At 35.9% G+C, this 18094-nt stretch overlaps 1 protein-coding gene and 1 pseudogene across 1 annotated transcript in view; one reads left to right on the top strand and one right to left on the bottom strand.

Annotated features, from left to right (window-relative positions):
* The window catches only part of EFCAB5 (EF-hand calcium binding domain 5), a 200993-nt gene that overhangs the window by 44097 nt on the left and 138802 nt on the right, over nucleotides 1-18094 (top strand). Inside the window, exon 7 of the mRNA XM_030295821.2 lies at nucleotides 8286-8862. Within this exon, the coding sequence (XP_030151681.1) occupies nucleotides 8286-8862 (577 nt within the window). The remainder of the gene's footprint in view (nucleotides 1-8285; nucleotides 8863-18094) is intronic.
* On the bottom strand, nucleotides 5320-5679 carry LOC115501004 (annotated as a pseudogene).

The raw sequence follows: 18094 nt of genomic DNA, 5'->3' as shown, positions 1-18094 counted from the left end.
ATTCTATGAGGTCCGCATTACCTTGATTCCAAAACCAGACAAAGACTAAAACGGAGAACTACGGACCACTAAAAAGGAGAACTATGGATCAATTTCCCTGATGAACATGGATGCAAAAATTCTCAACAAGATACTAGCAAACTGGATCCAACAATACATTAAAAAATTATTCACCACACACACAAAAAAGGACAAGACTCACATGATCCTCTCAATAGCTGCAGAAAAAGCATTTGACAAAATACAGTATCATTTCTTGATAAAAACCCTTAAGAAAGTAGGAATGGAAGGACCATACCTCAAGATCATAAAGGCCATATATGAAAGACCCACTGCTAATATCACCCTCAATGGAGAAAACCTGAGAGCTTTCCCCCTAAGGTCAGAACACAAGGATGTCCACTTTCACCACTGCTATACAACACAGTGTTGGAAGTCCTTAGCCTCAGCAATCAGACCATTCAAAGAAATAAAAGGTATCCACATCAGCAAGGAGGAAGTCAAACTTTCACTTTATGCAGATGACATGAACTGTACGTGGAAAACCCAAAAGACTCTGCCAAAAAACTGCTAGAACTGATAGATGAACTCAGCAAACTTACGGGATATAAAGTCAATGTACAGAAATCATTTGCATTTCTATATACCAATAATGAAGCAGCAGAAAGAGAAATCAAGGAATGATTTGTAAATAATCCCACTTATAATTTCACCAAAAACCATAAAATACATAGGAAGATACTTAGCCAAAGAAGTGAAAAATCTATACACTGAAAACTATAGAAAGTTCATGAAAGAAATTGAAGAAGACACACAAAAAATGGAAAAATATTCCATGCTTAACAGATTGGAAGAATAAATATTGTTAAAATGTCAATGCTACCCAAAGCAATATACATATTCAATATAATTTCTATCAAAATAACACCAGCATTCTTCACAGAGCTAGAATAAACAATCTTAAAATTTGTATGGAACCAGAAAAGACCCAGAATAGCCAAAGCAATCCTGAAAAAGAAAACCAAAGCTGGAGGCATCACAATTCTTGACTTCAAGCTGTACTACAGAGCTATAATCATCAAGATAGTATGGTACTGGCACAAAATCAGACACTCAGATCAATGGAACAGAATAGAGACCCAGAAATGGACCCACAAATGTTATGGCCAACTAATCTTTGACAAAGGAGGAAAGAATATCCAATGGAAAAAAAGACAGTCTCTTCAGCAAATGGTGTTGGACAGCGATATGCAGAAGAATGAATCTGTACCACTTTCATACACGATACACAAAAATAAATTCAAAATGGATGAAAGACCTAAACATAAGACAGGAAACCGTCAAAATCCTAGAGGAGAAAACAGGCAAAAGCTTCTTTGTCCTGGGCCACAGCAACTGCTTACTTGACATGTCTCCAGAGGCAAGAGAAACAAAAGCAAAAATGAACTATTGGGACCTCATCAAGATAAAAAACTTCTGCACAGAGACGGAAACAATTAGCAAAACTAAAAGGCAACCGATGGAATGGGAGAAGATATTTGCAAGTGACATATCAGATAAAGGGTTAGTATCCAAAATCTATAAAGAACTTATCAAACTCAACACCCAAAAAGCAAATAATCTAGTGAAGAAATGGGTGGAAGACATGAATAGACACTTTTCCAAAGAAGACATCCAGATGGCTAACAGACTCATGAAAACATGCTCAACATCACTCATCATCAGGGTAATACAAATGAAAACCACAATGAGATAACCACCTCACACCTGTCAGAATGGCTAACATTAACAACATTAGGCAACAACAGATTTTGGCAAAGATGCAGAGAAAGAGGAACTTTCTTATTGTATCTTTTGATGGGTAAAAGTTACTAATTTTGATGAAGTTCAGCTTATCTATTTTTTCTTTTGTTTAGTATGCTTTTGATGTCCTATCCATGAAGTCATTGTCAAATCCAGTGTAATAAAGATTTTCCGCAAGTTTTCATCTGACAGTTTTATAGTTTCAGCTCCTAAATTTAAATCTTTAATTAAATTTGTGTTCATTTTTGTATATGGTGTAAAGGTCCAGCTTTCCACCTCCTTTGCATGGGATATCCAGTTATCCTAGCATCATTTGTTGAAAAACTGTTCTTCCCTCATTGAATGGGCTTAGAACCTATTGAATATATATACATACACATATTTACTTACATATAAATATATATATGTAGATTTATTTCTGGGCTGCCTATTCAATTCAGCCAGTCTAGGTCTGTCCTTATGCCTCTACCATACTGTTTTATTTTTTATTTAAAAAATTTTTTTAACGTTTATTTTTTTTGAGACAGAGAGCATGAACGGGGAAGGGTCAGAAGAGAGAGAGGGAGACACAGAATCTGAAACGGGCTCCAGGCTCTGAGCTGTCAGCACAGAGCCTGACACGGGGCTTTAACTCACGAACTGCGAGATCATGACCTGAGCCAAAGTTGGACACTTAACCTACTGAGCCACCCAGATGCCCCTCTACCATACTGTTTTAACTACTTTAGCTTTGTAGTATGTTTCAAAATTGAGTAATGTGAATCTTCCAAGTTTATTCTTTTTAAAGACTCTTTTGGCTATTCAGGGTCATTTGCAACTCCATATGAATACAAGGACCAACTTATCCATTTCTTTGAAAGAGACAATTGGAATTTTGATAAAATTGCATTGAATCTATAGATCCCTTTGAGTAGTATTTATATCTTTACATGTTAAGTCTTCCTATCCATGAACACGGGATTCTTTTCATTTCTGTATGTCTATAATTTTTTTCAGCAATGGTTTGTAGTTTTCAGCATTCAAGTCTTTCATCTCTTGGTTAGATTTATTCCTAAGTCTATAATTCTTTTAGATGCTACTGAAAAAGGAGTTGCTTTCCTAAACACAGAAACACAACTGACTTTGTGTGTTGGTATTGTATCTTGCAAACTTGCCAAATTCATGTTATTAGCTCTAGTAGCTTTTTTTTCAAGATATTCTATATATAGGGTCATCTCATCTGTAAATATAGGGTTTTTTTTCTTTCTGACTTGGATGCCTTTTAATTTATTTTTCTTTTAATATCTCTCTAATATATCTGTCTAGAACTTCCAGGACAATGTTGAATAGCAGCCGTGAAAGTAGGTATCCTTGTCTTTTTCCTGATCTTAATTAAGTCTTCCACCACTGAGTATGATGTTAACTGTGGGTTTTTAAATAAATATCATTTATTATTTTGAGGAATTTCCCGTCTGTTCCTAGTTTTCTGAGAAGTTTATTTTATTTTATTTATTTATTTTATTTTATTTTATTTTATTTATTATCTTATTTTTAAATCATGAAATGGTGTTGGGTTCTGTCAAATACCTTTTCTACATCAATTGAGATGATTATGTGTTTTTTCTTCCCCCTTCATTCTATTTACTTTTCTTGTGATGTCTTTATCTGCTTTTGGTATCAGAATAATGCTGGCCTCATAGAATGAGTTAGAAATTATTCTGTCCCCTTCAATTCTTTGGGAAGATCTTGGTAAGGATTGATTTTAATTCTTTAAATGTTTGATTGCACTGGCGAAGCAATATGGTCCAGACCTTTTCTTTGTTGGCAGAGTTTTGATTCCTAATTCAATCTCTTTACTTGCTAAAGTATGTTGAGATTTTCTATTTCTTTTGAGTCAGTTTAGATAACTTTTGCGTTTCAAGGAATTTGTCCATTTATTCTAGGTTATTCTTTTTATCTCTGTGAGATTGGTGATAATGTTTCCATTTTCATTTCTTAATTAATTATTTATTGAAGAGAGAGCACCCATGAGTTGGGGAGAGGGACAGAGGGGCAGAGGGAGAGGAGAGAGAGAATCTTAAGCAGGCTCCAAGCTCAGCACAGAGTCTGACACGGGGCTTGATCCTACAATCCTGGGATCATGACCTGAGCCCAAATCAAGAATTGGACACTCACCTGACTGAGCCACCCAGGCACCAATTTCATTTTTTGTTTTAGTTATTTGTGTCTCTTTTATTCTTTGCCAGTCTAGCTAAAGGTTTGTCAATTATGTTGATCTTTCCAAAGAACTAACTTCTGATTTTATTGATTTTCTCTACTGTTTCTCTATTCTCTATTTTGTTTATCTCCACTCTAATCTTTATTATTTCTTTCCTTCTGCTTCAGTTCTGAGTTTATTTTGCTCTTCTTTTTTTAGTCCCATAAGATATAAAGTTAGGTTATTGATTTTGATGTTGTTTTTTTTTTAATGTAGTCACTTACACCTATAAATTTCCCTTTGAGCACTGCATTCACTGCATCCTGTAAGTTTTGGTATGTTGTGTTTTCATTTTCATTCATCTCTAAGAATTCTCTATTTCCCTTCTGATTTCTTCTTTGGCTCATTTGTGTTTAAGAGTGTATGTTTTAATTACCACAGATTTGTGATTTTTCCAGGTTTTCTTTTGTTATTGATTTCTAACTTCATCCTGCTTTGGTCAAAGAAGATGCTTTATGTGATATCTGTGTTTTTAAGTTTATTGAGATTTGCTTTATGGCCTAACATATGGTCTATCTGAAGGATATCCCATGTGCATTTGAGGAGAATGTGAATTCTGCTTTGTTGGGTAAAATGTTCTCTATATGTCTGTTAGGGATAGCTAGTTAATTTTTGTATATGATGTGAGGTAGAGGTCCAACTTAATTTTTTCCCCATGTGGATGGCTAGTTGTTATAGGCATCATTTGCTGAAGAGAAAAAATTTTCCATATTGAATGACCTTGGCACCTCTGTCGAAAATTAGTTGGTCATGGACATATGGGTTTAGTTCTGGACTTGTAATTCTTTTTAAAAAAAATTTTTTAATGTTTATTTTTGAGAGAGAGACACAGCATGAGTGGGGGAGGGGCAGAGAGAGAGGGAGACACAGAATCCAAAGCAGACTCCAGGCTCTGAGCTTTCAGGACAGAGCCCGATGTGGGGCTCGAACCCACAAACTCTGAGATCATGACCTGAATCAAAGTTGGACACTCAACCGACTGAGACACCCAGGCGCCCCTGGACTTTTAATTCTATTACATTTACTTATGCCTATCATTATTCCAGTGCCAAAATTTTTATAGTTTTCTTCATATTGGTCTTAACACATTTTTTGTTAGGTTTATCTCTAGATATTTTCAAGTTTTGTTGCTATTATAAGAAGAAATTTTGAAAAATTATATTTTTAATCAGTTATTGCTAGTACCCAGGATATCTCTGTCCCTATCATCTATCTATCTATCTATCTATCTATCTACTATCTATCTAACAAATGATAAACAATTTCTTAAAAATGTTGATTTAAGCATATGCAAAGGTGACTTCAACCTCAACTGGCTCAATACTGATGGAACTAATTTGTTTAATGATATCAGAAGGCCTGTGCAAATCAATGAGTTGCTTATGGATCCTCATCTGAAAATGATCCCAAGTCTTAGAACCTTCGTCACAAAGAGTTTTTCTTACAGTTATTCTCAAAGTTTTGGTAGGCATCTGAACTGGTCCTTTCACTTTGCAATTCTTTACTTTTGCTCTTCTGATCAAGTAAGCCAGCACATACCTTCTCCAAAGATTTTACACTGTGGTTTGTTAGAGTATTCTAATTTGGTGAATTGCCACCTCTGGTTCCATGGGTGTCTTCCCAGCATCTTTAAAAGCCATGGCTGCAGTGGATTTCCTGATCAACTTGTTCCTCTGAGACAGTCAACAGCAGTGAGTCAGGAGCAGGAGCCAGATGTCCAGAGCTTTACTATAGTGCCGACTGCATCTTCCTCAAAAGACTTTTGTATTTTAATCATGTATCTTGCATTGATTATTTGGTGCTTAAAAAAAAATTGTGATAAAATGCACATAATATAAAATTTACCATTTAAACTATGTTGGGGTGTACAGTTCAGTGTCGTTAAGTAAATTCACATGTTGTACAATCATCACCACTATCTAGTTCCAGCAATTTTTCATCATTCCAAACAGAAATTCCATTTGGTAAGCCTTTAAAGTGCAAGATTTGTTTCTTTCTTCAGGGTTACAAGATTTTCTTGCATTATCTCTTTGAATATTTCCTTGTCTCTATACTCTTGACTCACTCCATTTAACACTTGTATAAGATGAATATTAAAAGTTCTGAATCTATCCTCCTTTCTCTTTGCCTTTTTTATCTGCTTTGGCTTAGCATTCCAGTTTGCTCGTTAGTTGTTCAGTATTTTCTGATCTTCAAGTCAATGTATTGATGGTTTTGTTGGCAACAGTAATTCTCTTTCATTCCCAAGTGATTTCTCTTTTTTTTGGTTCATTTAGTTTCTTTTTTAAAGATCATGACCTGAGCCTAAGTCAGATGCTTAATGGACTGAGCCACCCAGACACCCCTAGTTTCTTTTTTAAAATAAACTATTATTGTTTATTTTTAAATAGTGAAGTCTGTCAGCAATTCATTTTGTCTCTATGTAGAGGCATTATCCTGCCTCTCTAGCCCAAACCCGCTTGTCCCAATACAGGGGTGAACACCTCTGATGCCTGATGGTTAGCTCAAATGGGGATGAAGGTACACAAATGGTCAGTGATTCCCCTGCTACCCATATCCACATCCTTTAAACTTGGGGTGCCTCAAAGTTGCCCCCCAATTTCACAGTGATTTTCTCTTGTTTTTTTTTAATCCTATAGTTTTATCAATCAATCTGATTCTCCCTATCTTACATTTTTCAGAAAAGTTCAAAAGTTCTGACTACTGAAGACCCCCTTCATAATTGCCATGATTGACAGTTTTCTCATGTTTATATCACACACACACACACACACACACACACACACACACACACACACTTTTTAGTCATTTCTAGGTATTTTAGTAGATAGGGAATGTAAGTGCCTGTTCTTACTCTACTCTCTTGGTCTAATATCTCCATGTTGCATTTAAAGATTTAAAAAAATGTTTATTTATTTTGAGAGAGGAGAGCGAGAGAGCAGCAGCAGCAGCAGCAGAGAGAGGGAGCAGCAGAGAGAGAGGGAGACAGAAGATCCAAAGCAGGCTGTCTGCTGTCAGTGCAGAGACGGATGCAGGGCTCAAACTCATGAACCGTGAGATGATGACCTGAGCCAAAGTTGGACACTTAACCACTAAGCCACCCAGGTGCCCACTCCATATTGCATTAAAATTTTTTTTAAATATTTATTTAGTTTTGGGAGACAGAGAGACAGAGTGCAAGCAGGGGAGGGGCAGAGAGAGAGGGAAACACAGAATCTGAAGCAGGCTCCAGGCTCCAAGTTGTCAGCATAGAGCCTGACGCTGGGCCTGAATCCTTGAAGTGCGGGATCATGACGTGGGCCAAAGTCAGACGCTTAAGCGACTGAAGCACCCAGGCACCCATATTGCATTTTTAAAATGAAAATCTGGAAGAGGCTGGAAATAACAAGCCTCTCTTCAAGAGAGAGTAGACTCTCTTCACTGCCTACTCGGCAGAAATTTACTCACCTTTTTGCCTGACAACTAAACCTCAATTCTGTAGCAGGTGGAAATCACTTGATACCATAGAACTTGTTCTTTTTTTAAATTAATTAATTTATTTTGAAAGAGAGAGAAGAGAGAGAGAGAGAGAGAGAGAGAGACAGAGAGAGAGAGAATCCCAAGCAGGCTCTGCACAGTGCAGAGCCCAAATTCACGCACACGGTAAGCTGAAACCAAGAGTCAGGCGCTTAACCAACTGAACCACCCAAGTGCCCCCAGAGAACTTGTTCTAACCCCTAACATGAAGGAATAACTTATGATTAGTCAAAATTATTCATAGTAATTCTCTTTCCCTTTACCAGTTGCTGGTCTAGGGGTAGACATGCAACTTAATAAGGCCAATGAAATGTAAAGGAAAATCTTAGAGTAGCAAGTCTGAGGTATTCTATTCTTATATAATAAAACAGAACCATAAGAGGAAAAATCCCCTTTGTTCTCAAATCTCTTCCTTTAAAAGGATGCTGGGAGCTACAATAGCTATCTCGTGAGCCTCAGGTACAAGCACAAAAAATTAATAAAGAACAATTGAAGCAGGCTATGTACTTAATGAAAAACAGTGAGCTGCTGAATGACATCTGATTAAGTCAACAATTAATGTCCTTATGCTTAAAGTCACAGTTACCTGATTTTCTGTTATGTTCAGTTGTGTTTGAATACACCATGTAAATAGATGTAAAAAAAACTTTTTAAAAATAATATTCTAAAGTAACATAGATTAAAATCTACTTCTAGTATTTCTTACATTTCACTTTTTTTTCCTCCTCAGAAATACACTTGGAAGAGCAAACAAAAGCCTCAACTGATTTAATAAAGGACTCTGACACTAATGTCTCAAAGAATTTTGTGGTTAGAAAACCTGCCAAAGTGATTTTCAACTTAGATCCAGATGTACTGAATTCAAAGCTAGAACAGCCCTGGAAGAAAAATTTTTACGAAAGAATGGAGGCAAGAGCCCAGGCAATGCAGCAGAAAATAATAAATAAGGATAATCTGAAGAAAGAACTAGAAAAAAAGGCTGAAAAAAAATTCCCTAGGAATAATTTGGCCAAAGAGTGGTTTAATACTGAAAACATGACACTTAAAACTCGTGCATATTTGCTTGACAAACTTCTACCCACCTTAGTTCCTGGAGTGGAAAAAATGTTAATGCAAGTGGAAAAGAAGAAACTTTGGGCAGAAGTTGATATTACAACCAAGTTTGATCCAATTAATCATTTGGGGGAATATTTAATGAGAAACAATCCTTATTATATCAAAGACTCAGGAATGTCTGGTTATCAGAGGGTGATGAGGGATGTCACGGAAGAACTGAAGATACATGTTCCCAATACTATTGGCAACAGGTACAGTTTGATATATGTAATTTTTTTTTTTTGAGAGAGAGACAGAGCAAGCATGAGAAGGGAGGGGCAGAGAGAGAGAGAAGGGGACAGAGAAAGCGCAGAGAAAGGCGCTGACAGCAGAAAGCCCAATGTGGGGTTTGAACTTACAAACCATGAGTTCATAACCTGAGCTGAAGTCAGTTGCTTAACTGAGCCACCCAGGCTCCCCATAATTTGTTATATTTTCAGTTGATGATCTAGGTCCTTTCGTTGAAAGGAAGTAGAATAATAACATAATCATACAAATAGGACTTAAATATTCAAAAAGTATTTATTGAGCTGCTAGTATGTGCTTCACTATTTATGAGGCACTATGAAGATTAATGAAGCATATTAAATAAATTCCTTGAATTTGCGGATTTAGTTATCTTACTATGATCCAAAGTGTATATTTATTTGTTTACCATCTGTCTCCCTGCACTGGAAAGTAAGTTACATGAGAGCAGGGACTTCTTAAAAATTTAACTTTTCAGATAGGCAGCATATTCACCTGGTTTAAATTCAAAATGTATTAATAGTTATACAGTGAAAAGTTTCTCATCCATTCTTATCCTCCTTGTACCCAATACTCCACCTCTGCCATAAATAACTAGTGTTCTTAATTTTCAGTGGATTTTTTTCCAGTTTCTTTATACATACAGAAGCAAATGCAAATTTGGATTCTAAATTTTCTTCCTTTATATAAGAGCATCTGAGTTACAAATATTTTCTTCTGTTTTTATTTATCTTTTGTCATGCGGAAGACATTATTACTATGTGGTTGAATTTATTTACTTTCATTTTATGACTTAGAGTCATTGTTACATTTCAAGATATTAAAAGAATCCTCCCATGTTTTCTTCTGGAGTTTTAATATTTTAGTTTCCATTTTAAGTATTGATCCATATGGAATTTATCCTAATATAAGATGTAGATATGAATCCAACTTTTTGCTTTTCCAAATGGTTACATAGTGATCCCAACAACAGTCGAATAGTGTATTTTGCCCCACTGTTTTGAGATGAAATTTTATTACTAAATTCCTGTATATTTTGGAGTGTATTTCTGGGTTTTTCTATCCTATCCCTCTGACTATCTCTCTGTTCATGCACCACACCACACCACACTTAAAAGTCATTGAGACTTTTAAGTATACAGACAGCCCCCAATTTACACTTAGGATTTTTTGACTTTACAATGGTGCGTAAGTGGTATGTGTTCAGTAGAAACTGTACTTTGAATTTTGAATTTTGATCTTTTCCTGGACTAGCAATATGCAGTATGATGCTCTCTCATGATGCTGGGCAATAGCACTGAGCCACTACTCCCAGTCAGCCATGTAACCCTGATACCCTTCATGGTATCATACACTTACATACATTACATACATATATATCATAGACTTAACATACGTTACATACACACATATCATACACTTACATACATTACATTACATGCATTACATACATACACTTATAACCATTCTGTACCCATACAACCATTCTGTTACTCGCTTTCAGTACAGTATTCAATTATATGAGATAATGAATATGTTTTTAAAGTTTATTTATTTTGAGAGAGAGAGAGAGCATGAGCAGGGGAGGGGCAGAGAAAGAGACAGAGAGAGAAAGAGAATCCTAAGTAGGCTCTGCACTGACAGTGTGGGGCTCGAACTCACAAACTGCAGATCATGACCTGAGCCAAAAACAAGAGTTAGACACCCAACTGACTGAGTCACCCAGGTGCCCCAAGATATTCAACACTTTATGAGATAGGCTTTGTGTTAGATGATTTTGCCCAAGTGTAGACTAATGTAAGTGTTCTGAGCACATTTAAGGTGGGCTTAGGCTAAGCTGTGATGGTGGGTAGTTTAGGTGTATTAAACACATTTTCAACTTAGGATATTTTCAACTTATGATGGGTTTATGTGACAAAACCTTATCATAAGTCAAGGAAGATCTGTATTTCAATAAATCTGACTGTGCTGGTCCTTATTATTTATTCTTCTTTATTCTAGTGTTTTTACTTTTAAAAACATTTTTTTAATGTTTATTTTTGAGAGAGACAGAGACAGAGCTTGAGCGGGGAAGGGGCAGAGAGAGAGGGAGACACAGAACCCGAAGCCGGCTCCAGGCTCCGAGCTGTCAGCACAGAGCCTGATACGGGGCTTGAACCCACGAGCTGTGAGATCATGACCTGAGCCAAAGTCAGACACCCAACCGACTGAGCCACCCAGGCGCCCCTCTAGTGTTTTTACTTTTCAATATGAACTTTAGGGTTGATTCACCTACTTGAAAAAAAAAAAAGAACAGAAAAACAACCTTATAGGAATGTTTATTGAAATGTTTAAATTTATTTATTAACTTAGGGGAAATCAATGTCTTTAATAATGATGTGTTTCTGAAAACACATGTCTTTTCATTTGCTCATCTTATTTTGTATCTATCATTGTTGTCTTAAAGTTTTGGTTTTTTTCATTTAGGCTTACATCTCTTGTTAAATTTATTACTAGTTATTTTATTATTTTTTATTCCCATTGTAAATGGGAATTTTTATTTTATTACATTTTCTATTTATATGTAGTTTCTATTTATATCTATTAAATTCTGTATATTTTTATACACTACTACCTTACTGAGTGTAACTGTTTATAGAATAATTTTAGTTGATTATTTGGGTTTTCTAGTGAGGCAACCATATTATCTGCAAATAATAGGAGTTTTCCTTCTTTTCCAATTTTTATACTTGTATACATTTAATATCTTCCTCTTAGCTTGTTATGTTGGCTATTATTTTCAATACAATGTTAAATAATTGTGATGATATGGGCATCCTTGTCTTGTGTATGACTTTGGTAAGGATGATTTTTATGTCACTACCTCACCATGAACAGTTTTTTAAAACTATATATTAATGTCATAACTCTACTCCATTTGGATCCGAAAAAGATATATTTTATTACATTAGAAAAGTGTGCCTAATTCCTACATTATAGAGTGATTATTTTATTTTATTTTATTTTTATTTTATTATTTATAAGTGTATCTACCTCCCCTCTGGTAACTATTAATTTGTTCTCTATAGTTAAGAGTCTGTTTGTTGGTTTGTCTCTCTCTCTCTCTCTTTTTTCTTTGCTTATTTTTCTCTTAAATTCCACATATGAGTGAGATCATATGGAATATGTCCTTCTCCCACTGACTTATTTGCTTAGCACTATACTCTCTAGCTCTATCAACATCATTGCAAATGGCAAGATTTCGTTCTTTTTTATGGCTGAAGAATATTTCATTCTATATAATACACATCTTCTTTATCCATTCATCAATTGATGGATGCTTGGGCTGCTTCCATAATTTGGCTATTGCAAATAATACCGCAATAGACATTGGGGTGCATGTATCCCTTTGAATTAGGGTTTCTGTATTCTTTGGGTAAATACTCAGTAGTGTAATTTGTGGGTTGTAGGGTAGTTCTATCTTTCACTTTTTGAGGAACCTCTATACTGTTTTCTACAGTGGCTGCACCAGTTTGCATTCCCACCAACAGTGCACACAGGTTCCCTTTTCTCCATATCCTCATTGTTTCCATATCCTGTTGTTTCTGGTGTTGTTAATTTTAGCCTTTGTGACAGGTGTGAGGTGATATCTCATTGTAGTTTTAATTTGCATTTCCGTGATGATGAGTGATGGTGAGCATCTTTTCTTGTGTCTGTTGGCCATCTAGATATCTTCTTTGGAGAAATGTCTGGTCACCTCTTCTGCCCATTTTTAATTGTATTATTTATTTTTTAGGTGTTGAGTTTTATAAGTTTTTTTATGTATTTTGGATATTAACTCTTTATTGGATATGTCACTTGCAAAGATCTTCTCCCATTCCATAGGTTGCCTTTTAGTTTTGTTGATTGTTTCTTTTGTTGTGTAGAAGCTTTTTTAGTGTATTTTTTGTTGTTGTTTCCCGTGCCTCAGGAGACATATCTAGAAAGAAGATGCTACAGTTGATGTCAAAGAAGTTATGGCCTGTGTTCTCTTCTAGGATTTTTATGGTTTCTAGGTCTCACATTTAGGGTTTTAATCCATTTTGAATTTATTTTTGTGCGTGGTGTAAGAAAGTGGTCCAGTTTCATTCTTTTGCATGTTGCTGTCTAGTTTTCCCAACACCATTTGTTGAAAAGACAGTCTTGTTCTCATTGGATATTCTTAACTCCTTTTTAAACGTTTGGTAGAATTAACCTGTGATGCCATTTAGTTCTGGACTTTTGGTTTGGGAGAGTTTTTTGATTACTGATTCAATTTCATTACTGGTGATTGGTCTGTTCAATTTTTCCATTTCTTCCTGCTTTGGTTTTGGTAAGTTTTATGTTTCTAGGAATTTATCCATTTCTTCCAGTTGTCTAATTGTTGACAAATAGGTTTTCATAATATTCTGTTAGAATTGTTTGTATTTCTTTTTTTTTTTTTTAATTTTTTTTTTCAACGTTTATTTATTTTGGGACAGAGAGAGACAGAGCAATGAACGGGGGAGGGGCAGAGAGAGAGGGAGACACAGAATCGGAAGCAGGCTCCAGGCTCTGAGCCATCAGCACAGAGCCCGATGTGGGGCTCGAACTCACGGACCGCGAGATCGTGACCTGGCTGAAGTCGGACGCCTAACCGACTGCGCCACCCAGGCGCCCCCAAGAATTGTTTGTATTTCTGTGGTGTTGGTTGTTATTTCTCCTCTTTCATTAGTAATTTTGTTTATTTGTGTCCTCTCTTTTTAAAATGAGAGGAGTATCAATTTTGTTGACATCTTCTTTTTTTATTATGAAAATCTCTGTGGGTTTATCTATTTTATTGTTATTTTTAAAATTAAAAACATTTTTTTGATTTCAGGAATAGAATTTAGTTATTCATCACTTTATATAACACCTAATGCTTACCCCAACAAGTGGCCCTCTTAATGCCCATCACCCATTTAGCCCACCCGCGCACCCAATATGCCTCCAGCAACTCAGTTTGTTCTCTGTATTTGAGAGTCTCTTATGGTTTCTCTCTCTCTGTGTTATTATATTAGTTTTGCTTCTTTTCCCCTAGGTTCATCTATTTTGTTTTTTAAATAACACATATGAGTGAAATTATATGATATTTGTCTCTCTCTGACTGACTTATTTTGCTTAGCATTTTACCCTCCAATTCCACCCATGTTGTTGCAAATGGCAAGATTTAATTATTTTTGATCACTGAGAAATATTTCATTATATATATATATATATATATATTATATATATATATATTATATACCATATCTTCTTTATCCACTCATCATTCACTGGACATTTGGGCTCTCTCCATACTTTGGCTATTGTTGATAGTGCTGCTATAAACATTGGGGTGCATGTGCTCCTTTGAATCAGCATTCTTGTATCCTTTGGGTAAATACCTAGTAGTGTAATTGATGGGTTATAGGCTAGTTCTATAGGTCATAGGTCTATAGGTCTATAGGTCATAGGCTAGTTCTATTTTCAACTTTTGAGGAACCTCCATACTGTTTTCCAGAGTGGCTGCACCAGTTTGCATACCCACCAGCAGTGAAAAAGGGTTCCGCTTTTTCTGCATCCTCACCAACATTTGTTGTTCCGAGTTGTTAATTTCAGTCATTCTGACAGGTGTGAGGTGGTATCTCATTGTGGTTCTGATTTGTATTTCCCCGATGATGAGTGATGTTGAGCATCTTTTCATGTGTCTGTTAGCCATCTGGATATCTTCTTTGGAAAAGTGTCTATTCATGTCTTCCACCTATTTCTTTTTTTTTTTTATTTTTTATTTTTTTTAATTTTTTTTTCAACGTTTTTTATTTATTTTTGGGACAGAGAGAGACAGAGCATGAACGGGGGAGGGGCAGAGAGAGAGGGAGACACAGAATCGGAAACAGGCTCCAGGCTCTGAGCCATCAGCCCAGAGCCTGACGCGGGGCTCGAACTCCCAGACCGCGAGATCGTGACCTGGCTGAAGTCGGACGCTTAACCGACTGCGCCACCCAGGCGCCCCCGTCCTATTTCTTAACTGAGTTGTTTTTTTGGGTGTTGAGTTTGATAAGTTCTTTATAGATTTTGGATTGCTAACCCTTTATCTGATATGTCATTTGCAAATATCCTCTCATTCCGTCGGTTGCCTTTAGTTTTGCTGATTGTTTCCTTTGCTGTGCAGAAGCTTTTTATCTTGATGAGGTCCCAATGGTTCATTTTTGCTTTTATTTCCCTTGCCTCTGGAGACATGTTGAGTAAGAAGTTGCTGTGGCTGAGATCAAAGAGATTGCTTCCTGTTTTCTCCTCAAGGATTTGATGGTTTCCTGTCTTACATTTAGGTCTTTCATCCATTTGGAGTTATTTTTGTGTATGGTGTAAGAAAGTGGTCTGGGTTCATTCTGCATGTGGCTGTCCAGTTTTCCCAACATCATTTGCTAAAGAGGCTGTCTTTTTTTCCATTGGATATTCTTTCCCACTTTGTCAAAGATTAGTTGGCCATATATTTGTGGTCCATTTCTGGATTCTCTATTCTGTTCCATTGATTATGTGTCTGATTTTGTGCCAGTACCATACTGTATTGATGATTACAGCTTTGTAATACAGCTTAAAGTCTGAATTGTGATGCCTCCAGCTTTGGTTTTCTTTTTCAGGATTGCTTTGGCTATTCTGGGTCTTTTCTGGCTCCATACAAATTTAAGATTGTTTGCTCTAGCTCTGTGAGGAATGCTAGTGTTATTTTGATAGGGATTGCATTGAATTGCATGTAGATAGCTTAGGTGGTATCAATATTTTAACAATATTGTTTTTCCAGTCCATGAGCATGGAATGTTGTTCCATTTCTTTGTGTCTTCTTCAATTTCTTTCCTAAGCTTTTTATAGTTTTCAGTGTATAGACCTTTTACCTCTTTTGTTAGGGTTATTCCCAGGTATCTAATGGTTTTTGGTGCAATTGTAACTGGATCAAGTCCTTGATTTCTCTTTCTGCTGTTTCATTATTGGTGTATATAAATGCAACTGATTTCTGTATGTTGATTTATATCCTGTGATTTGCTGAATTCATGGATCAGTTTTTGCAGTTTTTTGGTGGAGTATTTTGGGTTTTCCACATACAGTATCATGTCATCTGTAAAGAGTAAAAGTTTGACTTCCTCCTTGCTGATATGGATGCCTTTTATTTCTTTGCATTGTCTGATTGCTGAGGCTAGGACTTCCAACACTATGTTGAATAGTAGTGGTGAGAGTGGACATCCTTGTCATGTTCCTGACCTTAGGGGGAAAGCTCTCAGGTTTTCTCCATTGAGGATGGTATTAGTGACGGGTCTTTCATATATGGCCTTTATGATCTTGAGGTATGATCCTTCTATCCCTACTTTCTTGAGGGTTTTTTTCAAGAAAGGATGCTGTATTTTGTTTAAATGCTTTTCCTTCATCTATTGAGAGGATCATGTGATTCTTATCCTTTTCTTTTTTTTATTAATGTGACGTATCACATTGATTTACAGATATTGAACCAGCCCTGCATCCCAGGAATAAAATCCCAGTTGATTATGGTGAATAATTCTTTTAATGTATTGCTGGATCTGGTTTGTAGTATCTTGTTGAGAATTTTTGCATCCATGTTCATCAGGGAAATTGGTCTGTAATTCTCCTTTGTAGTGGGGTCTTTGTTTGGTTTTGGAATCAAGGTATTGCTGGCCTCATAGAATGAATTTGGAAGTTTTCCTTCCATTTCTACTTTTTGGAACAGTTTCAAAAGAATTAGGTGTTGACTCTTCTTTAAATGTTTGGTAGAATTCCCATGGAAAGCCATCTGGCCCTCGACTTTTGTTTGTTGGGAGATTTTTGATTACTGATTCGATTTCTTTACTGGTTATGAGTCTGTTCAAATGGTCTATTTCTTCCTGTTTCAGTTTTGGTAGTTTATATGTTTCTAGCAATATGTCCATTTCTTCTAGATTTCCCAATTTGTTGGTCTATAATTGCGCATAATATTCTCTTTTTATTGTTTGTATTTCTGTGGTGTTTGTTGTGATCTATCCTCTTTTATTTGTGATTTTATTTATTTGGGTTCTTTCCTTTTTCTTTTTGATTAATCTGGCTAGGGAATTATCAATTTTGTTAATTCTTTCAAAGAACCAGCTCCTGGTTTCATTGATCTGTTCTACTGTTTTGTTTTGTTTTATATGATTGATTTCTGCTCTGATCTTTATTATTTCCCTTCTTCTGCTGGTTTTGGGCTTTATTTTCTGTTCTTTCCCCACTTCTTTTAGGTGTAATTTTAGGTTGTGTAGGCCTTCTTTAAGAAGGCCTAGATTGCTATACACCACCCTCTTATGACCGCCTTTGCTGCATCCCAGAGGTTTTGGGCTGTCCTGTCTTAATTTTCATTGGCTTCCATGTACTTTTTAATTTCCTCTTTAATTTCTTGTTAACCCATTCATTCTTTAGTAGGATGTTCTATAATCTCCAGGTATTCATGGTCTATCCAAATTTTTTCTTGTGGTTGATTTCAAGTTTCATAGTGTTGTGTTTGGAAAATATGAATGGTATGATCTTAATCTTTTTGTACTTGTTGAGGGCTGATTTGTGATCCAGTATGTGGTTTATGATGGAGAATGTTCCATGTGCACTCAGGAAGACTGTGTATTCTGCTGCTTTAGGATGAAATGTTCTGAATATATCTGTTAAGTCCATTTGGTCCAGTGTGTCATTCAAAGCCATTGTTTCCTTGTTGATTTTGTGTTTAGATGATCTGTACATTGCTGTAAGTGGGGTGTTGAAATCCCCTACTATTATGATATTATTATTATTGAAGAATTTCTTCATGTTTGTGATTAATTGATTTATATATTTGGGGACCTCAAGTTGGGGGCATAAGTATTTACAGTTGTTAGATCTTCTTGGTGGATAGACCCCTTAATTATGATATAATGCCCTTCTTCATTTCATGTTAGTCTTTATTTTAAAATCTAGTTTGTCTGATATAAGTATGGCAACTCTGGCTTTCTTTTGATGTCCATTAGAATGAAAGATGGTTCTCTATCCCCTTACTTTGAATCTATAGGTGTCTTTAGGTGTAAAATGAGTCTCTTTAAATTTTTTTTTATTTATTTTTGAAAGAGGGAGAGACAGAGCATGAGCAAAGGAGGGCAGAGGGAGAGGGAGACACAGAATCCAAAGCAGGTTCCAGGCTCTGAGGTGTCAGCACAG

Source organism: Lynx canadensis, chromosome E1 (genome assembly GCF_007474595.2).
Source record: "Lynx canadensis isolate LIC74 chromosome E1, mLynCan4.pri.v2, whole genome shotgun sequence".
Classification (NCBI taxonomy): domain Eukaryota; kingdom Metazoa; phylum Chordata; class Mammalia; order Carnivora; family Felidae; genus Lynx; species Lynx canadensis.
Note: the sequence above shows the minus strand (reverse complement) of the source record. Positions and strands in the feature narration are given on the sequence as shown.